We start from the raw sequence: 23,733 nt of genomic DNA, 5'->3' as shown, positions 1-23,733 counted from the left end.
TAGACAAATGTTGATATGAAAATAAAACATAATTGCAATTTCCTACTAAAGATTTCCAATGTTGTGGGACTGGATTTTACGCAGTGATGCTTTCTAGCTGTCCCCACCCACCACCACAGAAAAATCAACATTGAGCTCTCCAATGCAGAATCTGGTTGCCCTGCAATGATATTGGAATAGGAGCAATCTTAATTGATTCAGAGTGGTGTTTCTGTTCCCATCTGGAAGGAAGTTGCGCCAAAGAAAGCTGCTAGCATAACTGATTGGCTGGCAGCACTGTAGTCCCAGGATTGAGAGGTGACCCCTACTAGGACTGCAGGGAGTCCCCAAGGAAGTAATGTCATGGAGTCCAGATTTCACATAAGTCTGGGAATTTACTAAAAGGAGATTTTTTGTAAATTTATAGAAATTACAACAAAGCAGAAAACCATTTAGCCCCCAGTGTTTCTCCTGAAACTCCATCACCCCCCACGTCCTTTTATATTCCTCAGTCTACTTTCCCACAAATAGAAATAATCTTTGTCCAAAGTAGTCACAAATTTCACTTGCTCCTCTTCTGGTTCCCACTCACCATTTTGCTGCTCTGCCCAGCTCTACAGAAAATGTTCATCACCATGCCCAATGCACTCCCCCCCCCCCCCCCCCCCACTCTCTCCCATCCCAATTTCTCCTCTCAAGTCCATTCCCATTTTCATGATCCTCCTCTTCTGAAATTCCTCCCTCCATCTGTTCCCTCTGATCTCCCCCCCCCATATTTCCCTTTCTCTGCCTCACCTTGACTAATCCTGGCATGCCAGCTGGTTCTGCCTCTCTGCAGCACCACCAAGGATAGGGTGGGGAGATTGAAATAAAATGGTTGCTGCTACTGTGAAGGATTTAAAATGTGAAGATTTCTCAGGCTGCAAATCAGCTGCAGGACCCTACATGTCCATGTTCCATTCTGAGGACCTGGCAGGCAAGCCAAAGAGTGCTGGATAACTCTCGGGCCTACTGCTTTCTCCTATTTTGGGTGGGCAGCTGACAACTAACCGGCACATGAGACTCAAGTTAAAATTGGGCTTCTCAGGCACACAATGCCACAGACAGTTAAAATTCCTTCCAGTGTGACTGCTCTTTTGAAGACAAGCTGAAGCGGTACAGAAGTGTTGTTGGCTTCAGATTTTGGAATCTGCCATCTCTCATTATGGAAAGAAAAATAATGTTGTGCCCCCAGTGTGTAACCTAGAGGCTACATAAGCTGTTATTAACTCTTTACAATGCAACAAGTATTATTTCCTTCCTGAGCTTGACTGGCATGATTCACAACTGCTTTATTTTTCTTGAAATGATCAGGACTCTCAGGCATAATATGATTTGATTGAAGAGATCACAGGAAATCAGTCACAGAAATAACCTTTTGCCAGATGGATGAAAATTTAAAAAGTATATAAAGTCGCTTTAATTGAACATGCAGTACATAGTGTTTTTTTCAGATTACGGTGGTTTTAAGGTATGCAACTACATATGAAGCTAATACATTTAGGTACCTACAATAACATTTGACAGCACAAACATTAAGCGGCACTCTGAAATCTCAGATTTGGAACAGTAAAATCTGATTAGCATTTAACTAAAATGCAGATTTTTGCTTGTCCCCTTAGGTTAAAGGATCCTTACTCAATGGCAAGCAGACTCGAGGTGAGATTTGCACAGCTTTTGTTTATGCCCCACCTGACACAGGTGGGTAACTGCAACATTAATAGGATAAAAGAATTTCAAATATTAAGAGGTGAAATTGGCCAGCTTTGCAAAACAGATTATTGGTGGATTGGCTGCCACTTTTTCACAGGTTTTTATTTTCCACTGATTTGGAAAATATTGTCAAGATATTTTACACTCAAACCAAATAAAAGTGAGGGCGAGACTTAGGGCTGGATGTTACAGGCCCTTGCCAGTGTATTTTGAAGGCAGGGTTGGTGGGAGAGGCTCTAAAAAACACATGGCCTTCCCACCCATACCCAACCTGTCTCTCATTTTATGGTGGGTTTTATGGAGGCATCAGATAGCCAACCTGAGCTTGGAGTCATCAATTTATACCACTGAGGTGCCTCATTCTGCATCCTCCAATATGTTACTCTTGGCAGGCGAGAGGCCCACACATGCTAGGTAGCCGGCAGCTTTAATTGCATGGGCTGGTGTCGGGACAAGGCTGTGTAGTGCCTCACTTGTACCCAGAGGCAACACCCCCCCACCCCGGCCTCTCAAACCCACACCCTCTCTTCCACCCTGGGGTCTGTGAACCATACCCTGCCAATATTCCAAACTCACTGTGAAGTCAGGTTCCATCCATTACCTGCACTTGTTCGGGGACTGCCTGCAGCCCCAGCAGTGTCCACCACTTGAACCCGGTGCTGCTGGCTAATCAGATTGGCTGGCAGCTAAAAATTGGTTGGTGATTCGCTATGGGTCTATTTCACATTGCTGCTGTTGACCAACTTAACCCCCTATAAATTAAACCAACATGAAGAATTTTTGACAGCAAATTAATTCCTCTACAGCCAGTCGTATTACACCAAAAATCTGTGATAATTACACACAAATAGAGCTTTGATGTTGAAGCTGTGGAATCCAGACAGGACTTTTGTATCAGTCAGACTTAATTTGGTTACTGAAAGGTGCTAAATTTCTCTTAAAATATCAGAAATACCAGGTTTCTGAATAGACGGGGATATTCCTTCAGTTGCTTTATTTCTTTTGGAACGTCTGAAGCATGTTATTACACAGAAATATCATCTTTTTAGCCAACACAAGATTCTTCTAATAATTATCAAACATCATCAGAGAAATCTACCAAATCACCAATACGTAATGTGGACTTCCCTCGTTCAAAACTACTAATACACTGGCCTTCATGGCGAGGAGCTGTTTGATGTTAGATGAACAACAATGCACTTTGTTCGCATTTAGTTCTTGCAATAGCCAGACAGATTCTAAACAACTTATTCTGGACATAATCCAATAATTGTGAAAGTCTATCTGCAGGTTAATGGACATCACTAAAACCACTGTTTCTCCCACTTCTGCTGGAACCTTTTCTAACCTGCACTCTGGTGAAGGATATGCTAAAAACATTGACTTATTCCACTTAAGATACCTGGACTACACAGCATAAACATTACAAATAATATTTTTAATTTATTGCAATTGCATTAATAATGCTGTCCATGAGCTGGTACAAAATCCCTCTGTGCTCTCCTAAGGCTGCATTTTCAACCAATGCAAACCTTGGATAGCAAAGGGCAAACATTTTAGAATTTAAAAAGCAGAATATTAATGAGTCAGGAATAAATGAGTCAAGAACCACTGCTGACAAACACATCCAGGTTTGGGTGTGCTGGTTGTCCAATTAGAATTCCACTAGTATTTATCAGTCTATAGAGAACATCATAGTAAAATATATATTCAATATACAACTAAGAGAACACATATTCTTGAATGCACATTACGAAAGCAGTTCTAAAACCAACTTCAGAATATTGGCCAAGTTACTGGATTCAACCAGCAATGATTTATCCCCTTCAGATACTTGTATGCTTTTTCCGATCTGGAATTTGAATACACAGCAGACAGTGACAGTAGTAGTAGTTAGAGCCAATAAATAATTGAATTTTAAGGCCACAGAAAAGTTAAGGCTGGACTGGTACACTTAATAAAATCATGCTCAGAAAATCTAATTCAGATACAGGGTCAGCACTAGATTATTACTTCACCCGTTCTAGTTAGTTCTTTGGGGGGAAAAAAATCTGCTTTTTAGAATAACCTTGAATTCTGGAAAGTTCCTTGCTAGAGCAGAAATGCTGCAGGAGATGAAATACGTTTAAAGGTTAAAATAACTTTTAAAACTTGGAAAAGCCATTGAGCTGACCTGAGTTTACACTGGGATTAAAGCCAACTCGAACACCAAGTGACAGATTTGCACAATGGTCAGGATATCCACACATTTTAAATGCATAGATTTCAGTTCAAATCCAATCCCAACAAAGCACTAAGAATCTTCCAAATTATCAGGAAGCTATTGGGTCTCTTCTCATGGTCAGGCATAACACCTCAGTCCAATTAGAACTAGTTAAATGAGGCCATAAATGTTTAAATGCTTCCCCTGTAAGTAAGTTAAATAAATTGGGAAAATGGATGTACTTGTGCTGTCATTTTGCATAAAATTAAAACGAACACCAACACCAAAAATAATTTAGAATTTTTTTTTTATATAATAAAAGTTTGATCCAAGCATTGGAAGGCACAATTATGAAATGCTTTGAGATACAGGTTGCTTGAGCTTCCTAATAATTTTAAAAAGCGGAGATAAAATGAGATGCTAATATCCAAGAGACATCAAAAGGTTATAGTTAGTTGCAACATTAGTTCAGTTAATTAATTTTCACTGGATTTACAGTAGATTGCACTATGTTGCACATGTAAATGACAAGAAAGCAATTTGTATTCAGATTGATTCCCAAACCTCATGATAAATTCATTTTGGTCAGAACAATAAGTGTAAGACAACTTGAAATTTTTTTTTGCTATCACTGTTTGATCAAATCTGGACAAGATTTGATCAAGATTTGAATATGTACAGAAAAAAGTTATGTTAAAATAAACAGAGCAACTTGTTGTGGAACTCAGACTGGCAGATTTCCTGGCTCATTCAGTGGCTCGGTCTCCCCTTTCACATTCCCCGTGCCTTTGTTGGGCTCAGCTGGTTTATCCTTCTTTTCCTTCCAGGGTGGTCCCTCTTGCCACAAATGTCGAAGCACATCCAGTACGAAGGCAATAGTAGCCATGAATCCAAATGCCTAAAGAAAACAGTGAGAATAAACAAAATGGAAATGGACCTGTTCTTGTTAGACATGCACCAAACGTGGCCAATCCACCTACCCTGCACATCTTTGAGCTGTGGGGATGAGACGCATGCAGACACGGGGAGAGCGTGCAAACTCCACACGGACAGTAACCAGGGGCCCGGATTGAACCCAGGTCCTCAGCGTCGTGAAGGAGCAGTGCTAACCAATGCGCCACTGTGCCGCCCTATAGATTCCGAGAAAACTGTCCAAGACTCCCGTAGGGCTTGCATTCCTGTGATTTGTACCTGATCAACCTCAAGCAAAAAGTGCAAGAAAAAATGGTGGAGATCCATGATACTGACTTCCCTCTCCTCACTTTACAGTGCTCCAAAGCTTCCGGTGATCCTGGGGTTTTGGGGTGAGGGAACGGTGACTTGGTACTAATGCTAGATTTTAAGGGGTGCCATGGTCCCTGCACATCCCCACCCCAGACACAAGAGTGGTGGGGAACCTGCAAAAGGGAAGAACGGCAGCAACCATTGGCTAGAGGTAGAATTTCTGCACCTCAAGGACAGGAAGTCCAATCCGTGGCTGGCAAATCTCTGTGTACCTGGAGCCCCACTGCTGGTCCTGTATAATGCTGTTGAGTCTGGGAGCTACAATGGACCGAAACTTTGTCGGTGTATTGGGGTTCGTGAGGAGTGGGACCCAAGTTTGAGAGGCCATGATTGTGTGGGGGGTGCAGGGCTGGGCAATTTGGGATGGGGGGGTTGTTTCACCTTCGAATGGCACAGGTAAGATGTTTCCTTTCATTGTGGAGTCCAGAACCAGGGGGCACAATTCCAAATTAAGGGGAAAGCCATTTAGGACTGAGATGAGGAAAGATTTCTTTACACAGAGGGTTATGAATATTTGGATTTCTCAGTCATTGAGTATGTTTAAGCTGAAATTGATATGATTTTTGATTAACAATAATGTAAAAGATTTTGGGATAGTGGGTGTAAAACGCATTGAAGTGTTCGATCAGCCATGATCGTATTAAATGGCAGGGCATGCTCGATGGGCTGAACGGCCAACTCGTGTTTCTGTGTTTAGATCCACTTTATCAAGCGAACACCCCATTTATCTGCTATTAAATAATGCCTCATCACTGCAGATATTTTTCCTGCCAAACTTCAAAAATAAAACATTTTGCACTTGTTACAACTAATGTTGCAAAATACATTGTTTTATAAAATATGAAGAATAAAAACGTAATGTCAATTACTACAGTGCTTTTGTTCCGTAACAACCCATGCATTTCAAGCTCATCTACCTATTCAGCAAATATTGTTTTTCAGTACAACTACTATGATAGGAATCTGAGAGGTGGTTGGCAGCCGAGGGTCCCTGAAACTCCTGTGATCAAAATGGATGTGGACCTCAGTTTTGCTGCCAACAAAACACTAAAACTACACAAATCCCATTTTCCAGGACTTGGCCTATAGCCATGAATGTTAGAACATTTCAAATGCTCATCCATGTACTTTTTAAAGGTTGCGAGGTTCATCACTCTACTACTCTCCCAGACGGTGCATTCCAGACTCCCACCACCCTCTGGGTGAAAAAGGTTTTCCTTAAATCCCCTCTAAACCATTAAAATTATGCCCCTCATTATTGACCCCACACCTCAGGGGAATAGCTACTTCCTATCCACCCTGTCCATACCCCTCAATCTTATTTGCCTCGAGTCGATGGCCTGGAGATAAGGCTATTTGAGGCTACTGAACCTTTACAGATGTGGAGAGCAACCAAACCCTGGTCACGTTATATGCACGTGAAGTCATCAATCAAGGATAGTGGATCTGGATGTCTCATTATTAGAAGACCCAATGGCATCATTTATTGTTCATCGCTGTTCCCAAAAGAGGTCTATAAAATTATGAAAGGATCTGATTCAAGGATGTCGGTGAGTGACTGCGAGACATTGTGAAAGAGGAGGCTAAAAAGCCAATGGATGTGGTCTATGTCGGTACCAACGATACAAATAAGAAAAGGGATGAGGTCCGGAAAGCATAATAAAGGGAGCTCGGAAATAAATTTAAAAGCAGAACCTCAAACGAGTAATTTCAGGATTCCTCACAGTGCCACATGCTAGCGAGAGCAGGAATAGGAGAAACGGCCAGTTGAATGCAGGGCTAGAAAGATGATATAGGTATCTGGATTGCTGAGGCATTGGGACTAATTCTGGGGAAGACTGCATGTGTACAAGCTGGACATGGTGCACCCCAGCAGGACTGCGACGCATGTCCTCACCAGGGTATTCAGTGCTGTTGGGGATGGTCTAAACTAGAGTGGCAGGGGGAATGGAAACCTGAGCAGGGAGACACAAAAGGAGGAAACAAAGATGGAAAGCAAAAGTGGAAGGCTGAGAAAATAAGGGCCAGCAGCAAATAGAGTCATTGAACAAAAAAAATGTGTAAAAATGTTAAAAAGCCATGATGCACGGAGCATTCGCAACAAGGTAGATAAGTTAACAGCACAAATTGGTATACATGGATATGATATGATTGTGATTATGGAGACATCAGTGACCATGGGAACTGAATATCCAAGGCTATTCAATATTTAGGAAGGACAGGCAAAAAGGAAAAGGAAAAGGAAGCAGGGCGGGAATGTTAATTCAGGATGAAATCAGTGCAATAGGGAGAGATAAGATTGGCTCACAAAAACTAGATGCGGGGTGCGATTCAGCCACCACGTTGCACCTGTGTGAATCCTGCAAGAGCCCCAAATCGGGCACTGCGCCAGGCACTGGGCCAATCACGAGTCACTCAACTCGCAACATTTGGCGTGATATGGATAAGGACGTGATCGAGATAAAGATATTTAAATTTCACCTAGCACCCGAGAATCAATGGCTGCGCTTGCAAGGCCTCAACCAGGTGCCATTTAGGACTGGTTTCCACAAATGTGGACCAGGCGTGATGGCATCTCAGGGTTCTCACAGGCCATTAGAGCCCCTGGGTGGTCGGGGACAGGGCAAGGTGGTACCCTGGCACTCCCCTTGGCATGGCCAACTGGGAACTCTGGCAGTGTCAACTTGTCACTGCCAGGGTGCCCAGTTAGCATTGTATGTGTCAGCAGCATTCCTGTGTGTTAGGAATGCAGTGCCAGGGTGCCCGGTTGGCACTGCAAAGGATCAGGGCCTTTGGGGTGTCATGCCCTTGAAAGAGGGGGATTATGAAAGGATCTCATACGGTTTGGTGGGAGTGAAAGGTGGGGACCGAAAGGTGATGTGGGGGAACCTGAAAAGGGTGGCCTTCAGAGACCCCATAGCGGGGTGGCATCCCTTGGGGTGGTGGAGTAACGCCCATGTATGTGGGGGGTAGCATTGCCCATAGGTGGGGGGGGGGCCTTCAAGCTCACTTAGAGATCAGGCACCCTTTCAAAATGGCGGCCTGATCTCTGAGGAACTGGTCCCGCCGGTGAGTTCAACTCCCCAGTTAAGAATACATTTCTAAGTGTGGGCTGAACCAGGGAGAAACCCACTCCAAGGCCCAAACAAATGACTATGTGTGGGTGCATACCGATATGGATCTCACCAAAAAAGCCAGTGGGAACACCCCGCCAAACCTGCCTAAAGTGACATTTATAAATTGCTTGATTGAATCGCAACCGTAAATCAGCCTGTGTGGAACTAAGAAGCAACGAAGAATGGGGTGGAAAACATTGGTGAGATTATCTACAGGCCTCCAAACAGCAAGGTAGGGAATAGCATTAAACCATCCGATTGGCCATCAGCTCTCTGAGGCAAGACTTTCTCCTGCGGTAGTGAGGAAGCAATTAATATTGCTCCCAGTGTGGCAGTGCTGTGGGGCAGCCATCCCGATCAGCCCCTGACATTTTAGCTGGGAATGGGTGGGGACTACAGCACCTCATAAAATTCATCCCCATGTTATTATGTCTGGAGACTTTGTTCTCTTTTGCTTCCTTTCCAACCTATCATATATACTCTCTGTGAAACTTAGGGAAAATAATATTTAGCAGACCAAGGAAGATCTTGTTAGGGATTGTTACTGAAACAGATAAAGAGTTGTGAAATGCAATTCAATAGAAATCTGGAATTAAGTCTAATAATGACAATTAAACCGTTGCGGATTGTCATAAAAATCCATCTGGTTCACTAATGTCCTTTAGGGAAGGAAATCTGTCGTCCTTACCGGGTCTGGCCTACACGTGACTCCAGACTCACAGCAATGTGGTTAACCCTTAAAAGACCTCTTAAATGGACAGAGCCACTCAGTTTGAGGGTAATTAGGAATAGGCCAGAAATGCTGGCCTAGTCAGTGATGCCCACATCTCATAAATTAATTTTAAAAATTTAAGAAAAGAATATCAAGTTGTCACGTCAGTCACATGTAATGTGTGTATTTCTACAACAGCATTAATGTAATCTCGACGTTGGCCTTGAATATATTGTCTCATTTAATCTCTGATGAGCATTCAAGCATATGCTGTGTGTTGAATTCATCTTTGGCCAGGTCCTGGTGGTGGGCCAGGTTGGAAAAATCCTGGCCAATATCCTTTTGAGAGCACAGGACTAGGACAATTGAAAGTAATGGTAAATTTAAAGGACAACTTACCACAGACGTTTTCTCCACACCAGACCCATCATTTTTTGTTGCAAATATAATGGAGGCAATCAAGAAAAACAACGAAATCACAGCAGTGTAGGTAAAGTCCTGTAGAAAAAATAAACAGTGAAATTCAATTTCAGTTCCCCAATCAACGTTTTATCAGAGGTGATACATTAAACACATTTTAAAAAGGTCATGATTAAGAAAAGGCCGTTTGACATTTATAGCTTGTGTATCAGGTACTTCTGTCTCCCTTCAGATCATCTCATAACATACGGGGTGGTACGGCAGCACAGTGGTTAGCACTATTGCTTCATAGCGCCAGAGACCCGGGTTCGATTCCCGGCTTGGGTCAGTGTGTGGAGCCTGCATGTTCTCCCCATGTCTGCGTGGGTTTCCTCTGGGTGCTCCGGTTTCTTCGCACAGTCCAAAGATGAGCAGGGTAGGTGGATTGGCCAAGCTAAATTGCCCATAGTGTTCAAAAGGTTAGGTGGGGTTACTGGGTTATGGGGATAGGATTGAGGTATGGGCTTGGGTGCTCTTTCAAGGCCTGGTGTAGACTCAATAGGCCAAATGGCCTCCTTCTGCACTGTAAATTCTATTCTTTAAGTTATGCTTTCTTTTTAATTTTATTGCATTGCCAGAAAAGTTGTGCAAATATTTATACACTAAATATTTTTTTCCTACTAACAGTTCTAAATGTGCTTTTCTGAATGTTCACTTTTATTGAGTGGTCCTACGTTCCTGATGTATTTTCAAGAACATATGGATTTACCTTATCCTTTAAGATGCCATGGCCCCTTTCGTCCCTTCTTTCTCAATGGCAAAGATTAAGCTAGTTTACGGTTTCCTCACTGTTCATTCATTTTACATTTTGAATAGTTATTGTTTTCTTCAGTGCGGCTTTCTGAACATGATTCTTCACTAATTTCTAATACTTTCCAACCAATTGTTAAAAAGCTCCTTTAAATATGTAAAAGACCTAATGACCGACTGTTTTAGGTTGCTGCCGGGGATGTATGAAAAATTTCTTAATCTATTTATCAGGTTGTGTGTCTTTCAGGTTTCCACTCTGCCTGGGACACCAGTCCCCATTTGAAGCCTATAGAGTGAAGGATTAAAATTTAAATCTTCTCGAAGCAGTTGACATTGTTTATCAATCTATTTTTTAATGAAGTAAATTGAATTGTGCTTTTCATATCATGGAAATATCACAAAGTTCCTCACAGCGAATTAAATATTGTTTTGAAATGTAGTTACTTGATTATGTATACCCTTGTGGCAGTAGCACATGAAATAAGTTTTAATCAGCTTAGGTGGTGTATACGGTGAGATGAATGTTAGCCAAGACATAGTCTCACAGGATCATTTTTAGTACCCACACAAGTGTTTGGTTTATTGCCTCATCAGAAGGATGGTATCTCCAATAATTCAGCACTATCTCAGTACTTCATGACGCGCCACCCCAAATTTTGGATCTTGAAACCACAAACATCTGACTCAGAATAGAAGTGCAACTCCTGTTCGGAGTTAAACTAACAATTAATGCCAGTATAGTATCACTGAATCTTACAATATAGAAGGCCAATTAGACCCTGTGTCAGCTGTCAGAAGAGCTGTCGATATTTATCCATTCCCCTCTTAAAACTGTGTGCATTCTGCTGCCACCAACATTTATGTTAAAACATTCCACATCCCAAAATTCTGTGTATAATCAAAATCCCAACCTCCTCCTGCACTTTTCTGGTAAAGACTTTTGGCAACTTGTTACTAACTTACTAACCAATGGAAACTTTTTGATTTTGAATGTTTCCGTCAGATGGTCTCTTTAATATACTTTGTTCTAATGAAATGAGCCCTGGTTTCTGTAGACCAACTCCTTAAAAAGTATGTGCGGGTTAGGTGGATTGGCCATGCTAAATTGCCCGTAGTGTCCTAAAAAGTAAGGTTAAGGGGGGGGTTGTTGGGTTGCGGGTATAGGGTGGATACGTGGTTTGAGTAGGGTGATCATGGCTCGGCACAACATCGAGGGCCGAAGGGCCTGTTCTGTGCTGTTCTATGAGGGGGGGAAAAAACTACTTTTCAATGCACACGGGAGTGTTTATCTGTTTGAACAGAGTAGCTCTGTTTGAACCAGTTCAATGTGTATGTTAAGCTAGGGGGCTGGGAAAATAGGAGGGAGCAGCAACAACTTGGAATCTCATGCTGGTGACAGAAGGAAAATCTTTCAAACTTGGCTATCATAACTGCTTTGAAGCTTGTCCAGAATGCCACAGCGTTGTAGCACAACAGCAGCTATTTCCACTAATTACTCGGCTGATTGACCGTTTGCTTTTCAAAATCAATAGACAATCAATGGGAGCTGAACTCCCGCAATATCAATATGCATTGGACAGTACAAAATGGAAATCGGAAGATCAGTACAAAGCCAACACCCCAGATGCATTACAAAGAATTGTGGGTTTCACATGTTGCAATTGGTGTGAAACACAAGACCGACAGTGCTAATGAATGAATAGACTGGCTGGTACAGTCAGATGTTCCTGCTTTATAAACATTATCAAGTTTTGAAATAACAAAAAATGAAGGTAATGTAACTTCAATGAAATTAGTTACTGCCCAAGTAATTAGTGGCCTGCATGTGCTCAGAAAGAGGAAGGAAATTCACCGAGGGTGTGGAGGGGGTGGGGGAAATCAAAATACCGATCAAACTGCCCCAGGAAGTCTTTTTTTCAGATGATTATTTCAAAACAGATTTAGTTTCTGATATCAGACCTTGCACATCTCGAAAGTTCCTCTTTGCTGATGTTGCATGTAACACATGTACTAATTGAGCAGGTGCTCACTCCAACACAGCTTTATGAGACAAAGAACCCACATCACAAACTACGGCCATATAAGTTTCAGCTGTTCATGTATAATGCAGCTTCCCTGCCAGTGCCAAAATCATTCTCCAGCTGTAATTCCAACACAAATAGCTAATTTTTCTGGTCCCACCAAAGTCAATGGCCTCTTGCATTGCTCGCCAGCAGAGGCTGCCTCTGGTGGGACCGGAACATCCAGCTGGTAGGAAGGCCTGGAATATCTTGCCCACAGCTACTAACTGGGGATGGATGGCAAGAAACCAAAATTGAAGGAGCGCAGAGACCTCAGAGGGTTGCAATGTTGGGGAGTTTACAGAGGAAAGGGTTGCTGAAGTAATGGCAAGGATTTGAAAACTAGGTGAGAATTTTAAATCGTGAAGTTGCTAGACTGGAAACCAATGTATATCAGCAGATACAAGGGTAATTGGTGAAGGAGACTTGTTGCAAGTTAGGATACAAGCAGGAGATATTTGGATGGTTTTAAAATTATGTAGGGTGGGATGGGAGGAAAAGCCTGGAAAGTCTAGAAGTAACAAAGCTACAGATGAGGGCTTCAGCAGCAGAAGAGTTGGAGCCAGACAATGTTACAGGCGGAAGATGTCCCATTGACAAATAAAGAGACAGTGAAGAATCTTACAGAAGCGGGTGAGGTAGAGCTGGGTAGTGTTTCAAAACATGGGGTTGGACACCGTGTAAATATCAGGGGTGAATCTGCCCCGGCTTTGCTGGCTGCTACAAAGCCATTTAATGGCCATCTCCAAGAGCTGCCAAACTGCCTAGAGCAGTGGCCACTGCTGGGACTGCCACCAATCCTGGAGAAGAGGTGCTGTAATGGAGCACTCACATTAAAATAAGTCTGGGACCTCGCCAAAGCTAGACGGGCAGGCTCTGGCAAGGTAGGATATGGACAGGGCAGGGGTTCTCCAATGGGCACAGGGATTATTACCTCCCTCTTAACCAGCCAACAGCCCACCTCAGAAAACCTGCCAGGCTGGGTACTTGGTGCTGACCTCCCGCTGCCATGGGCGAAATACTGGCAGCAGTGCTAGGAGGCCCTTAAATGATCAATTAAGGGCATCAATCAGCCCATGGGTGGATGGGCCTCGGGATGCAACCACCAGCCACAAGTAAAGCAGCATGGCGCCCAATTTTACGACTCTCCACAAAGGGATAGGAGGGACTGAAAAGTCCAGCCATGATTTATTTTCTTAAAATTGCCACATTACTGATATTTTTAGCATTTACAGGCTCAATTTCGGTAAGTCTGCGAGCCCATATAGTGAACTGCTACATGAAGTTAGTGTTTTTGTGCTACATATTTATTTATTCCAATTCTGCAGCTCTTCCTGAAAAAGTATAACACTGATCAACTGACCCACTTCACACCACACTCTTCAACCATCAGAGCCACTTTGGGTGAGATAAAACATTGATACAGATGTAACCGTTTCCAATTCAATTTTAACTAGGCAGCAATACATGACCATTAACCAGCAGAAATAACACAGGATACTGTAAATTAAGACTGATCTGGAATGTTATGGCAGTTCTAAAGTGTACTTTTGTAAGCAGAATTCTATCAGCAATTTTATTCTGCTCAGGAATTGCGTTACGGCAAAGTTCTGAATCAAATAGCAGCCAATATTACACAATGTAGGCTGGAAGGACAACAAATAGAATGGGCACTTTCACAGGGTCACAATAAAGAGGATCAGATGGTCAACACAAACTAGCAGCAACTATCTGAGTCAAATCCAGAGATTCTTGAATACTTGTCTGCGAATGGATAGTCACCATCAATCATCGTGCAAATTTCATTGCAGTTGATCTATGCAGAGTGCACAAGTATGGAATATCTAGCCTAAATTTTCCATTAAAAAAGGTGTGGGAATGACTTGGGAAGATGGATTATGGGAAAAATGTTTAACAAACGGGCAGTTTTGTAAGAATTAAAATACTAGCTCATGCTGCCCTATTCAAAATTCTGGTTAGGACTGATTAAAAACTTCACCACCTGAATTTATGTCAGCTGAAATTTTGAGTAAAAGGATTTAAGTTTACTTTCAATTTCCCTTTTCAGTAGAGCAGTCATCAACTGGTGACTGTCAGCAGATGTTCAGGAATGACAAGGACGGTATTGTTACTATCCCAGTAGAGACAGTTAATGTTCGAAGAGAAATTAGAACATCTTGTTGTTAACTGAAAGAATTATGCCACAGGATTTCACACTTTAAAAGAAAAAAAACTTTAATATACAATAATGAAATAAAATAAACATTAAATTAACACAATATATTGTAATTACTTATTCTTCTACTTTTACTTCCCAGCCAAGACTTCTCCTAAATTTTACAGGATCTTGAGGGGTTATTCACTGCCCCAGGTCAAAACAAAGATATGTCATAGCTCTCCGTAATTAACTTTGATTTCTCCTCAGTGTTCAATTTATTCTCGGAGATACGAGATATCTTCTGGGTTCTCCACTAACATTCAGCTAATCGATCCTTTAATGCCTCGCGATTGTGGACTCTCCAGCTCAAGCATGGGCTTTACTTATTCCTGCTTAGTGGTTTTAAAAACAGAAACACTCCTGGTTCCTAATAATTTTCTGCTATGGTTCCACAGCTCCTGCCAGATTCTATTTCTATTTTTTTCCAAGTTGCAACCAGGCAGATTGCCTCCAGAATTCCAACTGTATTTTCTACTATGAAGATTACTGTGGATTTATTCCTCGGATTCCAAGTTAGGCAAATCTTCCAGCCTCTTTTCCCCCCCCTCACAAACAGTGTCTTCAAACCGAGTGTGAGCGTAGAGATGCCTTTTGCACGGTGAACAAAATTTTGTATTGATTCTGGCTAAGGTGTTGGTCTAGCCAACATTTATCTCTTTTGCTGCCTTGACTCTCAAGTGAGGTGCAAACAACACAAGACTAAAGCTGCAACTGTGTTCTTTGATATTCTTGGGTTTATAGAAAAGGCTTTTACCTTGATCCTAAAATGGCATTCCCTATCCCCTTCCCCTTGGCAACAGGAAACACCCTAGCTCTGTCACCAAGTGGAAATGTGAATCAGTATTTTATGATCAATGGGGCAGATTTCAGAACAACTATTTATAATTTTAATATTTGTAACACCTTAATACTTGTAACATCTGTGTGTTTCAGGATACTGTCTCTTGATTGTTTCATGCCCTATTCAGTGGCAGGGCAGGGCTGGATGGCATGTAGTCTGCCATAGTGTCTCAATGCCATATTGAAAAAGCGCCCTATATCACTGACCCACCATTGACGAAAGAAGGTGGACCTCTTGAAAATGAAGATAGGTCTCCAGGAGCACGCTGAGACCAGGAGATGGACCTCATTCCATTAACTGGATGCAAATTAGGATAACTTCGGCCGGGTAAGTTTACAGACCCGGCATGGCAGGCACCTGCAGAAGATCCTGCTGTAAATTCATGTCGGAATGAAACCAATTCTTGGACCTCTTGCCATATACTTTCCCCCACGTGCTCCATTAAACTTGCCGGCGGGTGCTTAGAAGAATTCCACCCAGTACGTTATGAAAATATAGGAGTCCTGTCATCCCTAACTGGCAATCTGGTCAAAAAACTGGGGGCTGCATAAAACACCAAATAATGCTGCATTCAGCTGGAAACACACCATAAGGAAAATGATAAGAATACTTTCACTCAGTAGGAAAGGAATTTTCAAGCAAATTGTGACTGTACATTCATTACTGATGCAGTGTTTGAGGATCAAGCACAGTCTTCATGTGAAAGGGGGCTGGAGTGCAGGCAATAAATGCCTGACCGTACATAAAAATAACCAATGTCCTTTGACCTTATTTTTTCATATCTTTCTATAGTTACTGACGGTTAGCAAAACTGATAGCCAATTGAAATGAAATGAAAATCGCTTATTGTCACGAGTAGGCTTCAATGAAGTTACTGTGAAAAGTCCCTAGTCGCCACATTCCGGCACCTGTTCAGGGAGGCTGGTACGAGAATTGAACCGTGCTGCTGGCCTGCCTTGGTCTGCTTTAAAAGCCAGCGATTTAGCCCAGTGAGCTAAACCAGCCCCTGGTTGGGAGGCAGGGAAATAGAATTGGTTGGAGGAGTTTCTCTCCAGGCCAAGGAGATACAAAGCTGGGATGGTACGCTGATTGACTAATATAAATACATAGCCACAAACAATTTAGTAACAAGACCTAGGAATAGAAGGTTTGATGAAAGAGAAAACAGCGCAGCCACTGGGAAAGTGCTAAGTAGTTTCATTTGACAGGTCTCAGTTTGCAGGACTGATTTTAGACCTTGCACGACAAAGTTAATCGGTCTTTCGAGGCAAGAGGCTGTACGCGCAATGTGAACAGTTTATTTTGATCATTGCTATTTTAAATGTGGGTAAAAGAATTCTAATGGAAAAGTATGGACACCGACACTACGAGACATGCAAACTGCAATTTTCCAGCTCATTTATGAAAGCAATTTAACTTTCTTATTTGTATACCAATAGTATTTAATTGAGCAACTGAGTTCCACAGGTACCCCACCCTTCTGATTGTTCTTCATGGGTAAGCATGCATGGTAAGCTGGTCAATCAGCTATGGAGGAAACTGGAGCGAAGCCAAAGCCAGATTCAGTTTCTACCAGACATTCTCTCTATCTCTCAGGATTCACACAACAGCAAACTGAAGAAAGAATTATAAGCAAATTATTTCCTCTCCTTATCCGATAGAAACTGCGATTTACCCGACAGATCAACTAAACAGCACGGACAGTAAAAGGTTAGACTTCACTGCTCGCCAGCAGCTGTCGTAGCTGGAAAAAGCCTGGGCCCGCAGCCATAACGTGTGCCAGTGGCCAAAACAAGTTAACAGTGGGACTTCCCACCCTCAGTGGACAGGAAACCCCACCCTCTGATTGGCTGGCAGCTCCTGCAGCCCCACAGCACCAGAATTTAGTATTGGATACTGCCAAGACTGCAGAGAGGAGCAGGAAGAAGAGCGATGGCTGCTGGGGGCAGGTATGTCAAAGGCTTTTAGGGCCAGGATGGGTCAGAGAGCCCAGTGGGGGGGGGGGGTCATTGTTGTTGTTTGGCTAAGCTTTGGAAGGCAGGCGGCAAGGAAGGGAGATAATTAAATTATATCTGACCTTGTGGATGAAAGGAAAGAGCTGAAGTGTGTTTATCAGAATCGTAATCTCAGCTCATTTTAACAGCTGAGAGGTCAAGACATTGCTGGTGCGTGTGTGGATGTGATGAGGATTGGAGTCGGTGAAGGGTAAGCAATGGGGTCTTGTGGTTGCGGGAGGTGGGAGGGGTGGGGCGGGGGAGGAGAGTGTGTTACACCCGATGCACAAAGAGCACATCCTCCCGCCCGCTTCTGTCATTTTTCAACTTGGCATCAAAAGACTGATCTATTCACTCCTGCCTGAACAGTGTTGTGGCATAGGCAGCATAATATCCTGGTGTTCTGGCTTGATAAGAAGCTCGACGGATCTTTAATTATTTACTTAGATATGGCTGGCAGGTTGCTGATTTCACATAATGGGGAACGAAAGGGGAAATGGGGGAGCTAACTCAGGGGTACATTGGAAGGGGGCAAGCTCAGCACCCCTCGTAATTTACATGCACCCCCACCAAAAACAGACTCAGTAGTCGTTGGGGGCGGGTGCGGGAGAGACACCAAATTCCAGCTTAAAAGCTTTTTAACCCATTCTCAAGGGAGCTTACTCCCATTGTTTATTTGTATTTCTGGACCTGTCCACGCACAGTAGAGGGTATGAGTGAATTTTAAGACAACATTCTTTCTTGTGTGCTGGTCGCTATGGTCCCTCCTCTCTGCCAGCTGCTACGGTCCCTCCTCTCTGCCAGCTGCTACGGTCCCTCCTCTCTGCCAGCTGCTACGGCCCCATCTCTCTGCCAGCTGCTACGGTCCCTCCTCTCTGCCAGCTAGTACGGTCCCTCCTCTCTGCCAGCTAGTACGGTCCCTCCTCTCTGCCAGCTAGTACGGTCCCTCCTCTCTGCCAGCTGCTACGGTCCCTCCTCTCTTCCAGCTGCTACAGTCCATCCTCTCTGCCAGCTAGTACGGCCCCTCCTCTCTGCCAGCTGCTACGGTCCATCCTCTCTGCCAGCTAGTTCGGCCCCTCCGCTCTGCCAGCTGCTACGGTCCCTCCTCTCTTCCAGCTGCTACAGTCCATCCTCTCTGCCAGCTAGTACGGCCCCTCCTCTTTGCCAGCTAGTACGGCCCCTCCTCTCTGCCAGCTGCTACAGTCCATCCTCTCTGCCAGCTAGTACGGCCCCTCCTCTCTGCCAGCTAGTACGGCCCCTCCTCTCTGCCAGCTGCTACGGTCCATCCTCTCTGCCAGCTAGTTCGGCCCCTCCGCTCTGCCAGCTAATACGGCTCCTCCTCTCTGCCAGCTGCTACGGTCCATCCTCTCTGCCAGCTAGTACGGCCCCTCCTCTCTGCCAGCTGCTACGGTCCATCCTCTCTGCCAGCTGCTACAGTCCATCCTCTCTGCCAGCTAGTACGGCCCCTCCTCTCTGCCAGCTAGTACGGCTCCTCCTCTCTGCCAGCTGCTACGGTCCATCCTCTCTTCCAGCTGCTACGGTCCCTCCTCTCTGCCAGCTGCTACGGCCCCTCCTCTCTCCCAGCAAGTACGGCCCCTCCCCTCTGCCAGCTAGTACGGCTCCTCCTCTCTGCCAGCTGCTACGGTCCCTCCTCTCTGCCAGCTGCTACGGTCCCTCCTCTCTGCCAGCTGCTACGGTCCCTCCTCTCTGCCAGCTGCTACGGCTCCTCCTCTCTGCCAGCTGCTACGGTCCATCCTCTCTGCCAGCTAGTACGGCCCCTCCTCTCTGCCAGCTGCTACGGTCCATCCTCTCTGCCAGCTGCTACAGTCCATCCTCTCTGCCAGCTAGTACGGCCCCTCCTCTCTGCCAGCTAGTACGGCTCCTCCTCTCTGCCAGCTGCTACGGTCCATCCTCTCTTCCAGCTGCTACGGTCCCTCCTCTCTGCCAGCTGCTACGGCTCCTCCTCTCTCCCAGCAAGTACGGCCCCTCCCCTCTGCCAGCTAGTACGGCTCCTCCTCTCTGCCAGCTGCTACGGTCCCTCCTCTCTGACAGCTGCTACGGTCCCTCCTCTCTGCCAGCTGCTACGGTCCCTCCTCTCTGCCAGCTGCTACGGTCCCTCCTCTCTGCCAGCTGCTACGGTCCCTCCTCTCTGCCAGCTAGTATGGTCCCTCCTCTCTGCCAGCTAGTACGGTCCCTCCTCTCTGCCAGGTAGTATGGTCCCTCCTCTCTGCCAGCTGCTACGGTCCCTCCTCTCTGCCAGCTGCTACGGTCCCTCCTCTCTGCCAGCTGCTACGGTCCATCCTCTCTGCCAGCTGCTACAGTCCATCCTCTCTGCCAGCTAGTACGGCCTCTCCTCTCTGCCAGCTAGTACGGCCCCTCCTCTCTGCCAGCTGCTACAGTCCATCCTCTCTGCCAGCTAGTACGGCCTCTCCTCTCTGCCAGCTAGTACGGCCCCTCCTCTCTGCCAGCTGCTACGGTCCATCCTCTCTGCCAGCTAGTACGGCCCCTCCTCTCTGCCAGCTAGTACGGCTCCTCCTCTCTGCCAGCTGCTACGGTCCATCCTCTCTTCCAGCTGCTACGGTCCCTCCTCTCTGCCAGCCAGGACGGCCCCTCCTCTCTGCCAGCTGCTACGGTCCATCCTCTCTGCCAGCTAGTTCGGCCCCTCCTCTCTGCCAGCTAGTACGGCTCCTCCTCTCTGCCAGCTGCTACGGTCCCTCCTCTCTGCCAGCTAGTACGGCCCCTCCTCTCTGCCAGCTAGTACGGCCCCTCCTCTCTCCCAGCAAGTACGGTCCCTCCTTTCTGCCAGCTGCTACGGTCCCTCCTCTCTGCCAGCTGCTACGGTCCCTCCTCTCTGCCAGCTGCTACGGTCCCTCCTCTCTTCCAGCTGCTACAGTCCATCCTCTCTGCCAGCTAGTACGGCCCCTCCTCTCTGCCAGCTAGTACGGCCCCTCCTCTCTGCCAGCTGCTACGGTCCATCCTCTCTGCCAGCTAGTACGGCCCCTCCTCTCTGCCAGCTGCTAAGGTCCCTCCTCTCTGCCAGCTGCTACGGTCCCTCCTTTCTGCCAGCTGCTACGGTCCCTCCTCTCTGCCAGCTGCTACGGTCCCTCCTCTCTGCCAGCTGCTACGGTCCCTCCTCTCTGCCAGCTAGTACGGTCCCTCCTCTCTGCCAGCTGCTACAGTCCATCCTCTCTGCCAGCTAGTACGGCTCCTCCTCTCTGCCAGCTGCTACGGCTCCTCCTCTCTGCCAGCTGCTACGGTCCATCCTCTCTGCCAGCTAGTACGGCCCCTCCTCTCTGCCAGCTAGTACGGCTCCTCCTCTCTGCCAGCTGCTACGGTCCATCCTCTCTTCCAGCTGCTACGGTCCCTCCTCTCTGCCAGCTGCTACGGCCCCTCCTCTCTCCCAGCAAGTACGGCCCCTCCTCTCTGCCAGCTAGTACAGCTCCTCCTCTCTGCCAGCTGCAACGGTCCCTCCTCTCTGCCAGCTGCTACGGTCCCTCCTCTCTGCCAGCTGCTACGGTCCCTCCTCTCTGCCAGCTAGTATGGTCCCTCCTCTCTGCCAGCTAGTACGGTCCCTCCTCTCTGCCAGCTAGTATGGTCCCTCCTCTCTGCCAGCTGCTACGGTCCCTCCTCTCTGCCAGCTAGTACGGTCCCTCCTCTCTGCCAGCTGCTACGGTCCATCCTCTCTGCCAGCTGCTACAGTCCATCCTCTCTGCCAGCTAGTACGGCCTCTCCTCTCTGCCAGCTAGTACGGCCCCTCCTCTCTGCCAGCTGCTACAGTCCATCCTCTCTGCCAGCTAGTAGGGCCTCTCCTCTCTGCCAGCTAGTACGGCCCCTCCTCTCTGCCAGCTGCTACGGTCCATCCTCTCTGCCAGCTAGTACGGCCCCTCCTCTCTGCCAGCTAGGACGGCTCCTCCTCTCTGCCAGCTGCTACGGTCCATCCTCTCTTCTAGCTGCTACGGTCCCTCCTCTCTGCCAGCTAGTACGGCCCCTCCTCTCTGCCAGCTGCTACGGTCCATCCTCTCTGCCAGCTAGTTCGGCCCCTCCTCTCTGCCAGCTAGTACGGCTCCTCCTCTCTGCCAGCTGCTACGGTCCCTCCTCTCTGCCAGCTAGTACGGCCCCTCCTCTCTGCCAGCTAGTACGGCCCCTCCTCTCTGCCAGCTAGTACGGCCCCTCCTCTCTCCCAGCAAGTACGGTCCCTCCTTTCTGCCAGCTGCTACGGTCCCTCCTCTCTGCCAGCTGCTATGGTCCCTCCTCTCTGCCAGCTGCTACGGTCCCTCCTCTCTGCCAGCTGCTACGGTCCCTCCTCTCTGCCAGCTGCTACGGTCCCTCCTCTCTGCCAGCTGCTACGGTCCCTCCTCTCTGCCAGCTGCTACGGTCCCTCCTCTCTGCCAGCTGCTACGGTCCCTCCTCTCTGCCAGCTGCTACGGTCCCTCCTCTCTTCCAGCTGCTACAGTCCATCCTCTCTGCCAGCTAGTACGGCCCCTCCTCTCTGCCAGCTAGTACGGCCCCTCCTCTCTGCCAGCTGCTACAGTCCATCCTCTCTGCCAGCTAGTACGGCCCCTCCTCTCTGCCAGCTGCTACGGTCCATCCTCTCTTCCAGCTGCTACGGTCCCTCCTCTCTGCCAGCTAGTACGGCCCCTCCTCTCTGCCAGCTGCTACGGTCCATCCTCTCTGCCAGCTAGTTCGGCCCCTCCTCTCTGCCAGCTAGTACGGCTCCTCCTCTCTGCCAGCTGCTACGGTCCCTCCTCTCTGCCAGCTAGTACGGCCCCTCCTCTCTGCCAGCTAGTACGGCCCCTCCTCTCTCCCAGCAAGTACAATCCCTCCTTTCTGCCAGCTGCTACGGTCCCTCCTCTCTGCCAGCTGCTATGGTCCCTCCTCTCTGCCAGCTGCTACGGTCCCTCCTCTCTGCCAGCTGCTACGGTCCCTCCTCTCTGCCAGCTGCTACGTCCCTCCTCTCTGCCAGCTAGTACGGCCCCTCCTCTCTGCCAGCTGCTACGGTCCATCCTTTCTGCCAGCTGCTACGGTCCCTCCTCTCTGCCAGCTGCTACGGTCCCTCCTCTCTGCCAGCTAGTACGGTCCCTCCTCTCTGCCAGCTGCTACGGTCCCTCCTCTCTGCCAGCTGCTACGGTCCCTCCTCTCTGCCAGCTGCTACGGTCCCTCCTCTCTGCCAGCTGCTACGGTCCCTCCTCTCTGCCAGCTGCTACGGTCCCTCCTCTCTGCCAGCTAGTATGGCTCCTCCTCTCTGCCAGCTGCTACGGTCCATCCTCTCTGCCAGCTTGTATGGCCCCTCCTCTCTGCCAGCTGCTACGGTCCATCCTCTCTGCCAGCTGCTACAGTCCATCCTCTCTGCCAGCTAGTACGGCCCCCCTCTCTGCCAGCTAGTACGGCTCCTCCTCTCTGCCAGCTGCTACGGCTCCTCCTCTCTGCCAGCTGCTACGGTCCATCCTCTCTGCCAGCTAGTACGGCCCCTCCTCTCTGCCAGCTAGTACGGCTCCTCCTCTCTGCCAGCTGCTACGGTCCATCCTCTCTTCCAGCTGCTACGGTCCCTCCTCTCTGCCAGCTGCTACGGCCCCTCCTCTCTCCCAGCAAGTACGGCCCCTCCTCTCTGCCAGCTAGTACGGCTCCTCCACTCTGCCAGCTGCTACGGCTCCTCCTCTCTGCCAGCTGCTACGGTCCCTCCTCTCTGCCAGCTAGTATGGTCCCTCCTCTCTGCCAGCTGCTACGGTCCCTCCTCTCTGCCAGCTGCTACGGTCCCTCCTCTCTGCCAGCTGCTACGGTCCATCCTCTCTGCCAGCTAGTACGGCCTCTCCTCTCTGCCAGCTAGTACGGCCCCTCCTCTCTGCCAGCTGCTACAGTCCATCCTCTCTGCCAGCTAGTACGGCCTCTCCTCTCTGCCAGCTAGTACGGCCCCTCCTCTCTGCCAGCTAGTACGGCTCCTCCTCTCTGCCAGCTGCTACGGTCCATCCTCTCTTCCAGCTGCTACGGTCCCTCCTCTCTGCCAGCCAGTACGGCCCCTCCTCTCTGCCAGCTGCTACGGTCCATCCTCTCTGCCAGCTAGTTCGGCCCCTCCTCTCTGCCAGCTAGTACGGCTCCTCCTCTCTGCCAGCTGCTACGGTCCCTCCTCTCTGCCAGCTAGTACGGCCCCTCCTCTCTGCCAGCTAGTACGGCCCCTCCTCTCTCCCAGCAAGTACGGTCCCTCCTTTCTGCCAGCTGCTACGGTCCCTCCTCTCTGCCAGCTGCTACGGTCCCTCCTCTCTGCCAGCTGCTACGGTCCCTCCTCTCTGCCAGCTGCTACGGTCCCTCCTCTCTTCCAGCTGCTACAGTCCATGCTCTCTGCCAGCTAGTACGGCCCCTCCTCTCTGCCA

At 47.5% G+C, this 23,733-nt stretch overlaps 1 protein-coding gene and 1 long non-coding RNA gene across 5 annotated transcripts in view; one reads left to right on the top strand and one right to left on the bottom strand.

Moving 5' to 3' along the window:
- Positions 1 to 1,410: 1,410 nt before the first annotated feature.
- The window catches only part of LOC119966359 (CKLF-like MARVEL transmembrane domain-containing protein 6), a 130,941-nt gene continuing 108,618 nt past the window's right edge, over positions 1,411 to 23,733 (bottom strand). For all 3 annotated transcript variants that reach the window (XM_038797892.1, XM_038797889.1, XM_038797891.1), the window contains exons 4-5: positions 9,446 to 9,544; positions 1,411 to 4,832 (exon numbers count right to left, since the gene is read on the bottom strand). In XM_038797892.1, the coding sequence (XP_038653820.1) occupies positions 4,659 to 4,832; positions 9,446 to 9,544 (273 nt within the window). In that variant the 3' untranslated portion in view covers positions 1,411 to 4,658. The remainder of the gene's footprint in view (positions 4,833 to 9,445; positions 9,545 to 23,733) is intronic.
- Positions 16,833 to 23,733, top strand: part of LOC119966360 — a 37,047-nt gene continuing 30,146 nt past the window's right edge. Inside the window, exon 1 of one of the 2 annotated variants that reach the window (XR_005460738.1) lies at positions 16,833 to 17,323. This is a non-coding gene — a long non-coding RNA (uncharacterized LOC119966360). The remainder of the gene's footprint in view (positions 17,324 to 23,733) is intronic. The other variant, XR_005460739.1, reaches the window with a different exon arrangement.

This window comes from Scyliorhinus canicula, chromosome 5, assembly GCF_902713615.1.
Source record: "Scyliorhinus canicula chromosome 5, sScyCan1.1, whole genome shotgun sequence".
NCBI classification, from domain to species: Eukaryota; Metazoa; Chordata; class Chondrichthyes; order Carcharhiniformes; family Scyliorhinidae; genus Scyliorhinus; species Scyliorhinus canicula.
Note: the sequence above shows the minus strand (reverse complement) of the source record. Positions and strands in the feature narration are given on the sequence as shown.